Source organism: Lipotes vexillifer, unplaced genomic scaffold, assembly GCF_000442215.2.
Source record: "Lipotes vexillifer unplaced genomic scaffold, Lipotes_vexillifer_v1.1 scaffold962, whole genome shotgun sequence".
Classification (NCBI taxonomy): Eukaryota; Metazoa; Chordata; class Mammalia; order Artiodactyla; family Lipotidae; genus Lipotes; species Lipotes vexillifer.
The window spans coordinates 162,634-176,495 of NW_006788568.1; the positions used below are offsets into that span (position 1 = coordinate 162,634).

At 37.7% G+C, this 13,862-nt stretch overlaps 1 protein-coding gene across 1 annotated transcript in view; it reads left to right on the forward strand.

Annotated features, from left to right (window-relative positions):
- ARIH1 (ariadne RBR E3 ubiquitin protein ligase 1) overlaps positions 1-13,862 on the forward strand; it is a 122,663-nt gene that overhangs the window by 87,866 nt on the left and 20,935 nt on the right. The window contains exons 6-7 of the mRNA XM_007461670.1: positions 11,863-11,929; positions 13,256-13,362. Coding sequence (XP_007461732.1) covers positions 11,863-11,929; positions 13,256-13,362 — 174 coding nt within the window. The remainder of the gene's footprint in view (positions 1-11,862; positions 11,930-13,255; positions 13,363-13,862) is intronic.

Genomic DNA, 13,862 nt, shown 5'->3' on the forward strand with positions numbered 1-13,862 from the left:
TTTCATTCTCCTGATAATAGATACTTGGAGTTTTTTTGGTTTGTTTGTTTGGTTTTAACTACTGTGAAAAAACTACAAAGAATATTCCAGAAGTGTCTGGGTAGATATGCACTGATTTCTTTTGGGTATATACTGAAGAGTGAGATTTTTTAGCCTTACAGTCGATACTGCCAGAGTATCTATCTACTTTTCCAAAGTAGTTGTACCTCTACTTCTCCTAGTTATGTGTGACTGCTCTAGTCCTTGTTCACACTTGTATCACTAGTCTTTTCTAATTTTAGCCATTTTGGTGGGTATGTAGGGATATCTCATGGTGGTTTTAATTTGCATTTCCTTGGTGGGTAATGATGTCAGACACCTTTCCTTGGATATCCCTTTTTATGAAGTGCCCATTCAAGTCACTTTCTCATTATTAAAATTTTGTTATTTTGTCTGTTAATTACTTTCTAAGAATTCTTAAAATATTCTGATATGAGTCTTTTGTTAGATATATATATTACAACTATTTTCCCCAATGTGTGGCTTACCTTTTTTCTCTCTGAATGATGTTTGCTGAACAGAAGTTTTTATTTTAATGGCATCTAATTCCTTATTTTCCCTCATTTATGATTATTGCTACTTACGAAATCTTTGCTTACCCCCAAGGTTGTATTTATTTTTAAGGCAGTCTACAGAGAGTCTATGGAGAATGCTTTGAAAACATGTGACTTTAAAGTTGTATGTCTCATAGTGGAGTAAATTAATGCTCCCCCCCATCATTTCTCTACGATGAAACAGAAAAGCAGTACTTCAGTATTCTAAGTAGGAAATTTATCACAAATGTATAGAATACTGTCCATTTTAAAATATATGCTTAAGGGATCAGAACTCAAGTTCACACTGAAAATAATTTCCTCGTCTCATTGAAATGCAAAATGAAATAATTTGTCAAGCTTTGGTAATTAATAAGGTAAAGTGTATATAGATAGGGATTAAATTACTGTTAATTATTAAACTTTTAATAATGTTTTTGAACTATAAATGTAAAGTTACAGATTGAAGGGAAGCAGAGAAGGGTGTTGGAGGGCTGCGTGAAGCTGATTGTGTCAGGCCTAATAGGCCATTAAGGTTTTTGGCTTTTATTCTAAGATAGAGTCACGAGAGGATTTTGAGCAGAGGAATGACTTCGTCATAGAGGATTGCTCTGACTGCTCATATTAAAAAGAGACTAAGTGGGAGCAAGGAGATGGCGAGACTTTTAAAACAGTCCAGAAGAGAAATGATGTTGGTTTGATCCAAGACTGTAGCTGAGGAGGTAGTGAGAAATGGTTGGATTTTGGATGTGTTTTCAAGGTAGAGTTAGAGTCAAACTCTGATAAAAGAAGGAGATAAGCCAGAGATGATTGTAAGATCATTTTGACCTTTGATTGTGATTACATGAATTCAGATGATAGCATATGTTACATTTCTTTTTAATGACCAGAAATTTGAGCAGAGATTTTTATAAAGTTGTTAATCATCACATTGTCATAATCCTACAACCCAAAAAGCCCACCAGTAGGGGAAGATGGAACGTAATAGCAGCTTTTAAAAAGATTTATGAATTATTTTAATACATTGGAAAATGCCTATAATGTTAGTTTTAAAAAACTAAGGTATAAAATAATATGTAGTAAATTTTCTGTTTAAAATTATATATCATACGTTTACAGAAAAAAAGAGGAAAGAGTCTAGATTCATAAAAATCGAGTGGTTATTCCTCCTGAGCAATAGGGTTAAAGGTGATTTTTATTTCATTATTTATACTTACCTATAATTGGTTTGTCAGGGGGAGAAAAAACGCTTTTTAAAGAAAAATATTTCATCATTAGTCATCATGTGAAGCATAATATTGTTGACTTATTCAGGGTGCTGTATAAGACATATAAGTATTATATGTTTAGTGTAAGTATACTAAAGTACTTGGCATACTGAAAAAAAAAAAAATCCTGTGTTTAAAGTTACCTGATTTCAAAGCACAGCTCTCTAGTTATCTCATTTGTAAAAGTGTAGAATTATCCCAAAACTCAAGGGCATTTAAATGCTTTTGACCCTGTGCTCAGAAAGTATATATAGATGGTATTCAGTAAAAGTCATTTTTTGTTTTACCTTGATAAAGAGCTGCCTTCTACGGTGAGAATTGGCATAATAGCTATTTTCAACATAAGTGGTGGCAGCAGGACCTTGTGAAGATAATTAGCTTATTAATGGCCAGGTTGACATTTGCCTTCTTGAGAATGCTTATTCTCAAAGATGGGAGATCACTTTCTTTTTCTTCCCTATCACCAACTTAAGGCTTAGTCATTTTGGCCTAATAGCTATGGATGACCTTTATTCTTGCCAGTTATGCTTAGGCTAGAATCATCTGTAAGAAATCATTAGGGTTTGTCACATCAGAGAAGCATTATGGGTAATAGAAGGAGTAAGATGTATTTGGAAATCAGGGATTCTGACTTTGAGTCTGTTTCTTAATTATTTTTTAATTGATGTGAATTTCATATAACAATATTCACCATTTTGACTAGTTTAAAGTACACAATTCAGTGTACCAAAAGAAATCCCATAACCACTAAACAGTCAGTCCTCACTCCCTCCTCCCCCTAGACTCTGACAACCACTCATCAGTTTTCTGTCTATATGGATTTGCTTATTCTGGACATTTCATTAAAATGGAGTCATACAGTATGTGATATTTTGTGTCTGGCTTCTGTCACTTAACATAATGTTTTCAAGGTTCATCCATGTGGTAGCATGTATAAGGATGCCATTCCTTTTTATGGCTAAATAATATTCCATTATATGGATATTCCATATTTCTCCATTCCTCAGTTCTTGGACATTTGAGTTATTTATACTTTTTGTGGAAACGTTTGTGTTATTATTTGAACATGTGTGTGCAAGACTTTTATTGAACACATGTTTTTGATTCCTTGGAGTGAAATTGCTGGGTCATATGGTAATTCTGTGTTTAACTTTTTGAGGAACTGCCAAGTGCACTAATCATTTTTATACCACATTTTCAACATCTGCAAGATGTGGAGGTTTACTCATTTTAAAAATCCTTATTAAACACTTACCACAGACCAGGCACTGTACTGAACATAAGAGATCTTTTCATGGAGCTTATTGTTTGGTTGGGGATAGGGAAACAGGAAGGCAGATATTAAACAAATGATTATACAGATAGCTGTCTAATGAAAATTATGACACATCCTATAAAGGAGAGGTGTATAATGTGCCATAGGAACTAAGGTACAGGTGGTCTGTGTCTAGACTGGTATGGTGAATTGTCAGAAAAGGCCTCCATGAGTAACAATATATCTTACCTGAGTGAAATAAAATATAATAATAATAGCAACTTCATCTTATATTTACTGAGTGCTTACTATTTGCCAGGCACTATTCTAGTCGGCCAGCTCTAGTTCTTCTCTCCATCTTACAGATTAGTAAACTGAAAAATGGAAAAGTCAAAGAACTTACCCTCAGTTCATAGCTAGTACGTTGTGAAGCCAGTATTCTAACCTAGGTTGTCCCACCTCAAAGCCCCACTATGATAATCTTTTGTTTCCTTTCCAAGGGAGGTGGCCCCAAGCAAAAGCCTCTGAGGAAGTGTGGTGTATACTCTTTTGAAAGAATACAGATATGAGGGGAGTACACTGAAAGTAGCTCAGGACAGGTGGGGTCTCTTTTTTCTTTCTTTTTGGCCACACTGCACCACATGCAGGATCTTAGTTTCCCAACCAGGGGTAGAATCTGTGGTCCCTGCAGTGGAAGCTCAGAATCTTAACCACTGGACCACCAGGGAAGTCCCAGGGTGGTGTCTTATGGAAGAAGAGAAGTGAGTGGAATAAGAAACTCAAGAAATAGATGAAGCCAAATTGTACAAAACTTTCCTGTTGATTTAAGAGATTTTAATGAGATTGGACTATGCATTTTTTAAACATCTTTATTGGAGTATAATTACTTTACAATGGTGTGTTGGTTTCTGCCTTACAACAAAGTGAATCAGCTATACATGTGCATATATCCCCATATCTCCTCCCTCTTGCGTCTCTATCCCACCCGTCTAGATGGTCACAAAGCACCAAGCTGATCTCTTTGTACTATGTGGCTGCTTCCCACTATCTATCTATTTTACATTTGATAGTGTATATATATCCATGCCACTCTCTCACTTTGTCCCAGCTTCCCCTTCCCCGTGTCCTCAAGTCCATTCTCTACATCTGCATCTTTAGTCCTGTCCTGCCCCTATGTTTTTCAGAACCTTTTTTTCCCTTAGATTCCATATATATGTGTTAACATACATTATTTGTTTTTCTCTTTCTGACTTACTTCACTCTGTATGACAGACTCTAGGTCCATCACCTCACTACAAATAACTGAATTTTGTTTCTTTTTACGGCTGAGTAATATTCCATTGTATATATGTGCCACATCTTCTTTATCCATTCATCTGTTGATGGACACATAGGTTGCTTCCATTGTCATGGCTATTGTAAATAGAGCTGCAGTGAACATTGTGGTACATGACTCTTTTTGAATTATGGTTTTCTCAGGGTATATGCCCAGTAGTGGGAATGCTGGATCGAATGGTAGTTCTATTTTTAGTTTTTTAAGGAGCCTCCGTACTGTTCTCCATAGTGGCTGCATCAATTTACATTCCCACCAACAGTGCAAGAGGGTTCCCTTTTCTCCACACCCTCTCCAGCATTTATTGTTTGTAGATTTTTTGATGATGGCCATTCTGACTGGTGTGAGGTGATACCTCATTGTAGTTTTGATTTGCATTTCTCTAATGATTAGTGGTGTTGAGCATCCTTTCATGTGTTTGTTGGCAATCTGTATATCTTCTTTGGAGACATGTCAGTTTAGGTCTTCCACCCATTTTTGGATTGGGTTGTTTGTTTTTTTGGTATTGAGCTGCATGAGCTGCTTGTATATTTTGGAGATAAATCCTTTGTTAGTTGCTTCATTTGCAAATATTTTCTCCCACTCTGAGGGATGTCTTTTCATCTTGTTTATGGTTTCCTTTACTGTGCAAAAGCTTTTAAGTTTCATTAGGTCCCATTTGTTTATTTTTGTTTTTATTTCCATTTCTCTAGGAGGTGCGTCAAAAAGGATCTTGCTGTGATTTATGTCATACAGTGTTCTGCCTATGTTTTCCTCTAAGAGTTTTATAGTCTCTGGCCTTACATTTAGGACTTTAATCCATTTTGAGTTTATTTTTGTGTATAGTGTTAGAGAGTGTTCTAATTTCATTCTTTTACATGTAGCTGTCCAGTTTTTCCAGCACCACTTACTGAAGAGGCTGTCCTTTCTCCATTGTATATTCTTGCCTCCTGTATCAAAAATAAGGTGACCATATGTGCGTGGGTTTATCTCTGGGCTTACTGTTCTGTTCCGTTGATCTATATTTCTCTTTTTGTGCCAGTACCATACTGTCTTGATTACAGTAGCTTTGTAGTATAGTTTGAAGTCTGGGAGCCTGATTCCTCCAGCACTGCTTTTCTTTGTCAAGATTGCTTTGGCTATTTGGGGTCTTTTGTGTTTCCTTACAAATTGTGAAATTTTTTGTTCTAGTTCTGTGAAAAATGCCAGTGGTAGTTTGATAGGGATTGCATTGAATCTGTAGCTTGCTTTAGGTAGTATAGTCATTTTCACAATGTTGATTTTTCCAATCCAAGAGCATGGTATATCTCTCCATCTGTTTGTATCATCTTTAATTTCTTTCATCAGTGTCTACAGTTTTCTGTGTACAGGTCTTTTGTCTCCTTACGTAGGTTTATGCCTAGGTATTTTATTCTTTTTGTTGCAGTGGTAAATGGGAGGGTTTCCTTAATTTCTCATTGAGATTTTTCATCATTAGGAAAAATGATGTATAGGAATGCAAGAGATTTCTGTGCATTAATTTTGTATCCTGCTACTTTGCCAAATTCATTGATTAGCTCTAGTAGTTTTCTGGTAGCATCTTTAGGATTCTCTATGTATAGTATCATCTCATCTGCAAACAGTGACAGCTTTACTTCTTTTCTGATTTGGATTCCTTTTATTTCTTTTTCTTCTCTCATTGCTGTGGCTAAAACTTCCAAAACTGTGTTGAATAATAGTGGTGAGAGTGGGCAGCCTTGTCTTTTTCCTGATCTTAGAGGAAATGCTCTCAGTTTTTCACCATTGAGAATGATGTTGGCTGTGGGTTTGTCATATATAGCCTTTATTATGTTGAGGTAAGTTCCCTCTGTGCCTACTTTCTGGAGAGTTTTTATCATAAATGGGTGTTGCATTTTGTCGAAAGCTTTTTCTGCATCTGTTGAGATGTTCATATGTTTTTTCTCCTTCAGTTTGTTAATATGGTTTATCGCGTTGAGTGATATGTGTATACTGAAGAATCCTTGCATTCCTGGGATAAACCTCACTTGATCATGGTGTATGATCCTTTTAATGTGCTGTTGGATTTTGTTTGCTAGTATTTTGTTGAGAATTTTTGCATGTATGTTCGTCAGTGATATTGGTCTATAGTTTTCTTTCTTTGTGACATCTTTGGTTTTGGTATCGGGGTGATGGTGGCTTCATAGAATTAGTTTGGGAGTGTTCCTCCCTCTGCTATATTTTGGAAGAGTTTGAGAAGGATAGTTGTTAGCTCTTTTCTAAATGTTTGATATAATTCGCCTGTGAAGCCATCTGGTCCTGGGCTTTTGTTTGTTGGAAGATTTTTAATCACAGTTTCAATTTCAGTGCTTGTGATTGGTCTGCTTATATTTTCCATTCCTTCCTGCTTCAGTCTCAGAAGGTTGTGGTTTTCTAAGAATTTGTCCATTTCTTCCAGGTTGTTGGAATATAGTTGCTTGTAGTAATCTCTCATGATCTTTCATATTTCTGCAGTGTCAGTTGTTACCTCTCCTTTTTCATTTCTAATTCTACTGATTTGAGTGTTCTCCCTTTTTTTTCTTGATGAGCCTGGCTAATGGTTTATCGATTTTATCTTCCCAAGGAACCAGCTTTATTTTTATTGATCTTTGCTGTTGTTTCCTTAATTGCTTTTTCATTTATTTCTGATCTGACATTTATGATTTCTTTCCTTCTGTTAACTTTGGAGTGTTTCTGTTCTTCTTTCTCTAATTGCTTTAGGTGTAAGGGTAGGTTGTTTATTTGAGATTTTTCTTGTTTCTTGAGGTAGGATTGTATTGCTATAAACTTCCCTCTTAGAACTGCTTTTGCTGCATCCCATAGGTTTTGGGTCATTATGTTTTCATTGTCATTTGTTTGTAGGTATTTTTTAATTTCCTCTTTGATTTCTTCAGTGATCTCTTGGTTATTTAGTAGTGTGTATTGTTTAGCTGCCATGTGTTTGTATTTTTTTTACAGATTTTTTCCTGTAATTGATATCTAGTCTTACTGCGTTGTGGTTGGAAAAGATACTTGATACGATTTCAGTTTTCTTAAATTTACCAAGGGTTGATTTGTGACCCAAGATATAATCTGTCCTGGAGAATGTTCCATGAACACTTGAGAAGAAAGTGTATTCTGTTGTTTTTGGTTGGAATGTCCTATAAATGTCAATTTAAGTCCATCTTGTATAATGTATCATTTAAAGCTTGTGTCTCCCTCTTTGTTTTCATTTTAGATGATTTGTCATTGGTGAAAGTGGGATGTTAAAGTCCCCTACTATGATTGTGTTACTGTCAATTTCCCTTTTTATGGCTGTTTGCCTTATGTATTGAGGTGCTCCTATGTTGGGTGCATAAATATTTGCAATTGTTATATCTTCTTCTTGGATTGATCCCTTGATCATTATGTAGTGTCCTTTGTCTCTTGTAATAGTCTTTATTTTAAAGCCTGTTTTGTCTGATGTGAGAATTGCTACTCCAGCTTTCGTTTGATTTCCACTTGCATGGAATATCCTTTTCCATCCCCTCCCTTTCAGTCTGTATATATCCCTAGGTCTGAAGTGGGTCTCTTGTAAACAGCATATATACAGGTCTTGTTTTTGTATCCATTCAGCCAGTCTATGTCTTTTGGTTGGAGCATTTAATCCATTTATATTCAAGGTAGTTATCGATATGTATGTTCCTATTACCAGTTTCTTAATTGTTTTGGGTTTGTTATTATAGGTCTTTTCCTTCTCTTGTGTTTCCTGCCTAGGGAAGTTCCTTTAGCATTTGTTGTAAAGCTGCTTTAGTGGTGCTGAATTCTCTTATCTTTAGCTTGACTATAAAGCTTTTAATTTTTCCGTCGAATCTGAATGAGATATTTGCTGGGTAGAGTAATCTTGGTTGTAGGTTTTTCCCTTTCATCACTTTAAATATGTCCTACCACTCTCTTCTGCCTTGCAGAGTTTCTGCTGAAAGATTAGCTGTTAATCTTATGGGGATTCCCTTGTATGTTATTTATTGTTTTTCCCTTGCTGCTTTTAATATTTTTTCTTTGCATTTAATTTTTCATAGTTTGATTCATATGTGTCTTGGCATGTTTCTCTTTGGATTTATCCTGTATGGGACTCTGCGCTTCCTGGACTTGGTTGACTATTTCTTTTCCCATATTAGGGAAGTTTTGAAGTATCATCTCTTCAAATATTTTCTCAGTCCCTTTCTTTTTCTCTTCTCCTTCTGGAACCCCTATAATTCGAATGTTGGTTTGTTTAATGTTGTCCCAGAGGTCTCTGAGACTGTCCTCAATTCTTTTCGTTCTTCTTTATTCTGCTCTGCGGTAGTTATTTCCACCATTTTATCTTCCAGGTCACTTATCTGTTCTGCCTCAGTTATTCTGCTATTGATTCCTTCTAGAGAATTTTTAATTTAATGTGTTGTTCATCATTGTTTGTTTGCTCTTTAGTTCTCCTAGGTCCTTGTTAAGCGTTTCTTGTATTTTCCCCATTCTCTTTCCAAGATTTTGTATCATCTTTATTGTCGTTACTCTCAATTCTTTTTCAGCTAGACTGCCTGTTTCCTGTTCAGTTGTTTGGTCTGATGGGTTTTTACCTTGCTCCTTCATCTGCTGTGTCTTTCTCTGTCTTCTCATTTTGCTTAACTTACTGTGTTTGGGATCTCCGTTTCGCAGGCTGCATGTTCATAGTTCCCATTTTTTTTTTGGTGCCTTCCCCCAGTGGCTAAGGTTGGTTCAGTCGGTTGTGTAGGCTTCCTGGTGGAGAGGACTGGTGCCTGTGTTCTGGTGGATGAGGCTGGATCTTATCTTTCTGGTGGGCATGACCACGTCCAGTGGTGTGTTTTGGTGTGTCTATGACCTTATTATGATTTTAGGCAGCCTCTCTGCTAATGCGTGGGGTTGTGTTCCTGTCTTGCTAGTTGTTTGGCATAAGTTGTCCAGCACTGTAGCTTGCTGATCATTGAGTGCAGCTGGGTCTTAGCGTTGAGTTGGAGATCTCTGGGAGAGCTTTCGCTGTTTGATATTATGTGGAGCCAGGAGGCCTCTGGTGGACCAGTGTCCTGAACTCGGCTCTCCCACCTCAGAGGTAGAGGCCTGACACCCGCTGGAGCACTAAGACCCTGTTAGGCACCCGGCTCAGAAGAAAAGGGAGAAAAAAATTAAGAAAGAAAAAAATAGAATAAATTAAAGTTATTAAAATAAAAAATAAATTAAAAAATTTAAAAGTAGTTTAAAGAAAGAATAATAATAAAAAAAAGACAGCAACCAAACCAAAAAACAAATCCACCAGTGATAACCAGCGCTAAAAAGTATACTTAAAAAACAACAACATAAAAATGGACAGACAGAGCCCTAGGATAAATGGTAAAAGCAAAGCCATACAGACAAAATCACACAAAGAAGCATACACATACACACAAAAAGAAGTAAATATATATATATATTTATTTTAAAAAAAGAAGAGAGCAACCAAATGAATAAACAAATCTAGCAATGATAATAAACTCTAAACACTAGACTAAGATAATCATAAAACCAAAAACAAATTAGATGTAGAAAGCAAACCCCAAGTCTACAGTTGCTCCCAAATTCTACCACCTCAATTTTGGGATTGTTTGTTGTCTATTCAGGTATTCCAGAGATTCAGGGTACATCAAGTTGATTGCAGGGGTTTAATCCTCTGCTCCTGAGGCTGCTGGGAGAGATTTCCCTTTCTCTTCTTTGTTTGCACAGCTCCTGGGGTTCAGCTTTGGGTTTGGCGCAGTCTCTGCGCATAGGTCACCTGAGGGTGTCTGTTCTTGGCTCAGACAGGATGGGGTTAAAGTAGCAGCTGATAAGGAGGCTGTGCCTCAGTCAGGCCGGAGGCAGGGAGGGGTAGCGAGAGGCCAGAGTGATGTTGCACCAGCCTGAGGCGTGCAGTGCGTTCTGCCGTTCTGCCGGGGAAGTTGTCCCTGGGTCACGGGACCCTGGCCGTGACGGCGTGCTCGTGAGAGGGGAGGTGTGGATAGTGACCTGTGCTTGTACACAGGCTTCTTGGTAGCTGTAGCAGCAGCCTTAGTGTTTTATGCCCGTCTCTTGTGTCCGCTCTGTGAGCCTAGGCTCGCACCCGTCTCTGGAGCTCGTCTAGGCGGTGCTCTGAATCCCCTCTCCCAGAAACAATGGTCTCTTGCCTCTTAGGCAGTTCCAGAGTTTTTCCCGGACTCCCTCCCGGCTCTCTGGCGCACTAGCCCGCCTCAGGCTGTGATCACGCAGCCAACCCCATTCCTCTCCTTGGGGTCTGACCTCCGAAGCCCGAGCCTCCGCTCCCAGCCCCCACCCGCCCTGGAGGGTGAGCAGATAAGCCTCTTGGGCTGGTGAGTGCTGGTTGGCACTGATCCTCTGTGCGGGAATCTCTCTGCTTTGCCCTCTGCACCCCTGTTGCTGTGCTCTCCTCTGTGGCTTCGAGGCTCCCCCCCTGCGCCGCCCCCTACTCCCCGGTCTCTGCCGGTGAAGGGGCTTCCTAGTGTGTGGAAACTTTTCCTCCTTCACACCTCCCTCCCAGAGGTGCAGGTCATGTCCCTATTCTTCTGTCTCTTTTTTTTCTTGTTTTCCCCTACCCAGTTATGTGGGGAGTTTATTGCCTTTTGGGAAGTCTGAGGTCTTCTGCCAGCGTTCAGTAGGTGTTCTCTAGGAGTTGTTCCACATGTAGATGTATTACTGATGTATTTGTGGGGAGGAAGGTGATGTCTATGTCTTACTCCTCCGCCATCTTGAAGGTCTCTCTCTGGACGGTGCATTTTTGATATCATTCTTGCTGGGTTTGTGAGTTACTTTTTTTCTGCTTTAACACCATTTTCTTACAATACAGGAGTATTTACCATTAAAATTAATGAAACTTAAGCTTCAGGGTTCTTCACTTTCATGGGTTCCTGTGAGTTCAAGAAATTCTTGTGAATTAAGGTGTTCTGGGTGGATAAAGGAAGCCAGGTTGCAGTCAATAAGCATTTCTGATAAATTACCAAAAGATTTCAGAAGAAGGAGGCTATCAAAATTATATCTGGCAAAACCTGGATCCATTTCTGAACATTCCTATCAACATCCCTTATTTCACACACAGATTTTTGGGAGGGGAGCTTAGAAAAGGTGGCTGAGAATTACTGTCTTAAGGCAAGATATCAGAGTCAGAAAACTCTGAAAGGGGCCTAAATTTGACAATATTGGTAAGTCATTAGACTACAATACAAACTGGGTAAAAACAGAATATTTAGAGTATAAGAAATGGGGAAATGTCTACCAAAATAAAACTATAGAAACTTTGAAATTATTGTTTTGATTCCTACAGTTCCATTTGTTGACAGTTTATGTATTTTAGTATTTTCAATTTAAGACAGTTTTTATAGCACAGAGCATTGAAATTTTATTTTATAAATGTGGAAAATATTCTTAGCTGAAAACTTCCTAATAAACTTTTATTTTCGCTTTCAGGCGCCTGATCACAGATTCAAAAGTTAAATTAAAGTATCAGCATTTAATAACAAATAGCTTTGTAGAGGTAAGTGATCACATAAGTTTTCCTTCTTTAAATAAAAGGAATTCTGTTTATTAATAGAAATACCAGTTTGTCTTATATAAGAAACACCTTTACAGTAACTTCAGTTTTTGTCTTCATTTATGAAGCATACCAAAATATTTTTATTCTCAAAGGAATGTGATAAACCAATAAGTAGATGTCTTTTCATCGATCTTGAGCTTTGAGAATAAAATTATTTTATAGTCTTCCTTTTTCCCTAGCAGAGAATTTTAGCTGATTATTAGTGATGTCATGTTTAATCATGTTGGGCACTCTAATAACCCTGCTATATCTCTGCTTGTTTTACCTTCCATTACCAGTAAACTTGGTTTAAAAAGAATTATGTAGTGTTTTTTTGTTTGTTTTTATCAAATATGTCTTAACAGAAGTTGGCAAACTATAGCCTGCCTGTTTTTGTAAGTAAAGATTTATTTGAACATGCAGTTTTATTCTGTGACTGCTTTTGTGCTGCAGTGGCAGAGTTGAGTCATTGCTAAAGAGGCCATATGGCCCACGGAGCCCAATGTCTCTACTTTCTGGCTCTATGTGAAAGAAGTTTGCCAGCCCCTGTACAAGAGCAGCAGTGTAACTTGGTATTTCAGTTCTAGAATGTAATTTTAATTTTTATTAGAGATTAAACTGAAGCTCAGATCTTCTAGAAAATAGCATTTTTTAGGAATAGTATATTTTTTGAAATGGTCAATAAACTTGAGTTCTGATGGACTGTTCCTTGAGCCATGTTTTGTCTCATAATAAAAATACTTCAAAAGTTATATTTCTTTTGATGAATTAAAATGGAATCTTTGCTGGGGTTTAGGCACTGGCTTTTGTTCTTAGAAGAGCTTTCTATGGTCAAAGAGAGAAATTCCATGTGTATCCCTCAGCTTGTTTCATACTATTCTATAGCATGTAAATGTCTTCCCTAAGTAGAAGTGTATCTTGTTTTCTTGTATCTTTTAAAATTGCCCTGAAATAGAACCATAGACAAATTGATGCTTGTTAATGATCACATAATGGTGATCATTTATTTTAAAGTTCTCAGTGGGATTTTGAAGATAGAATAAGAGATAGGTTATATATTTTATAATACCAGGTCTTCAAGGGATCTATAATCTTAGAAGAACAGTACGTCCAAAAGCATTGCTGTAGGAGACTAAGTATTGGTGGCAGGTTTTTTTGTGTGTCGGTGACACCATCCCCACTTTGTGATAGTGAGGAAGTAGTATAAATAATTGCATGGTGTACTGGAAAATCTTGCATCATGATTTAATTTGCTGTCATTTTTTTATGTGCCAACTTGTATTTCAGTGCAATCGACTGTTAAAGTGGTGTCCTGCCCCAGATTGCCACCATGTTGTTAAAGTCCAATATCCTGATGCTAAACCTGTTCGCTGCAAATGTGGGCGCCAGTTTTGGTAAGCAAGTGATTTCCTAAATTGGAGTAGTGCACATAGCTTTTCTATTTATTTTTGTTAGTAAAATAGTAGAAAAAAAGCAACTATACCCCAATTTTAAAAAAAGAAAAAGAAAAAAAGTAGAAAATATTCTTTATCTGAGGTATGGGTGATGTTGACTTTAAATAGTTTGTATTTCTTTTAAATAAAAATTAGATTAAAGGGCTTCCCCGGTGGCGCAGTGGTTGAGAGTCCGCCTGCTGATGCAGGAGACACGGGTTCGTGCCCTGGTCCGGGAAGATCCAACATGCCACGGAGCCACTGGGCCCGTGAGCCGTGGCCGCTGGGCCTGTGCATCCGGAGCCGGTGCTCCGCAACAGGAGAGGCCACTACAATGAGAGAGGCCCCCGTACCGCCAAAAAAAAAAAAAAAAGATTAAAATGTCACATCTTGGGCTTCCCTGGTGGCGCAGTGGTTGAGAGTCCCCCTGCCAATGCAGGGGACACGGGTTTGTGCCCCGG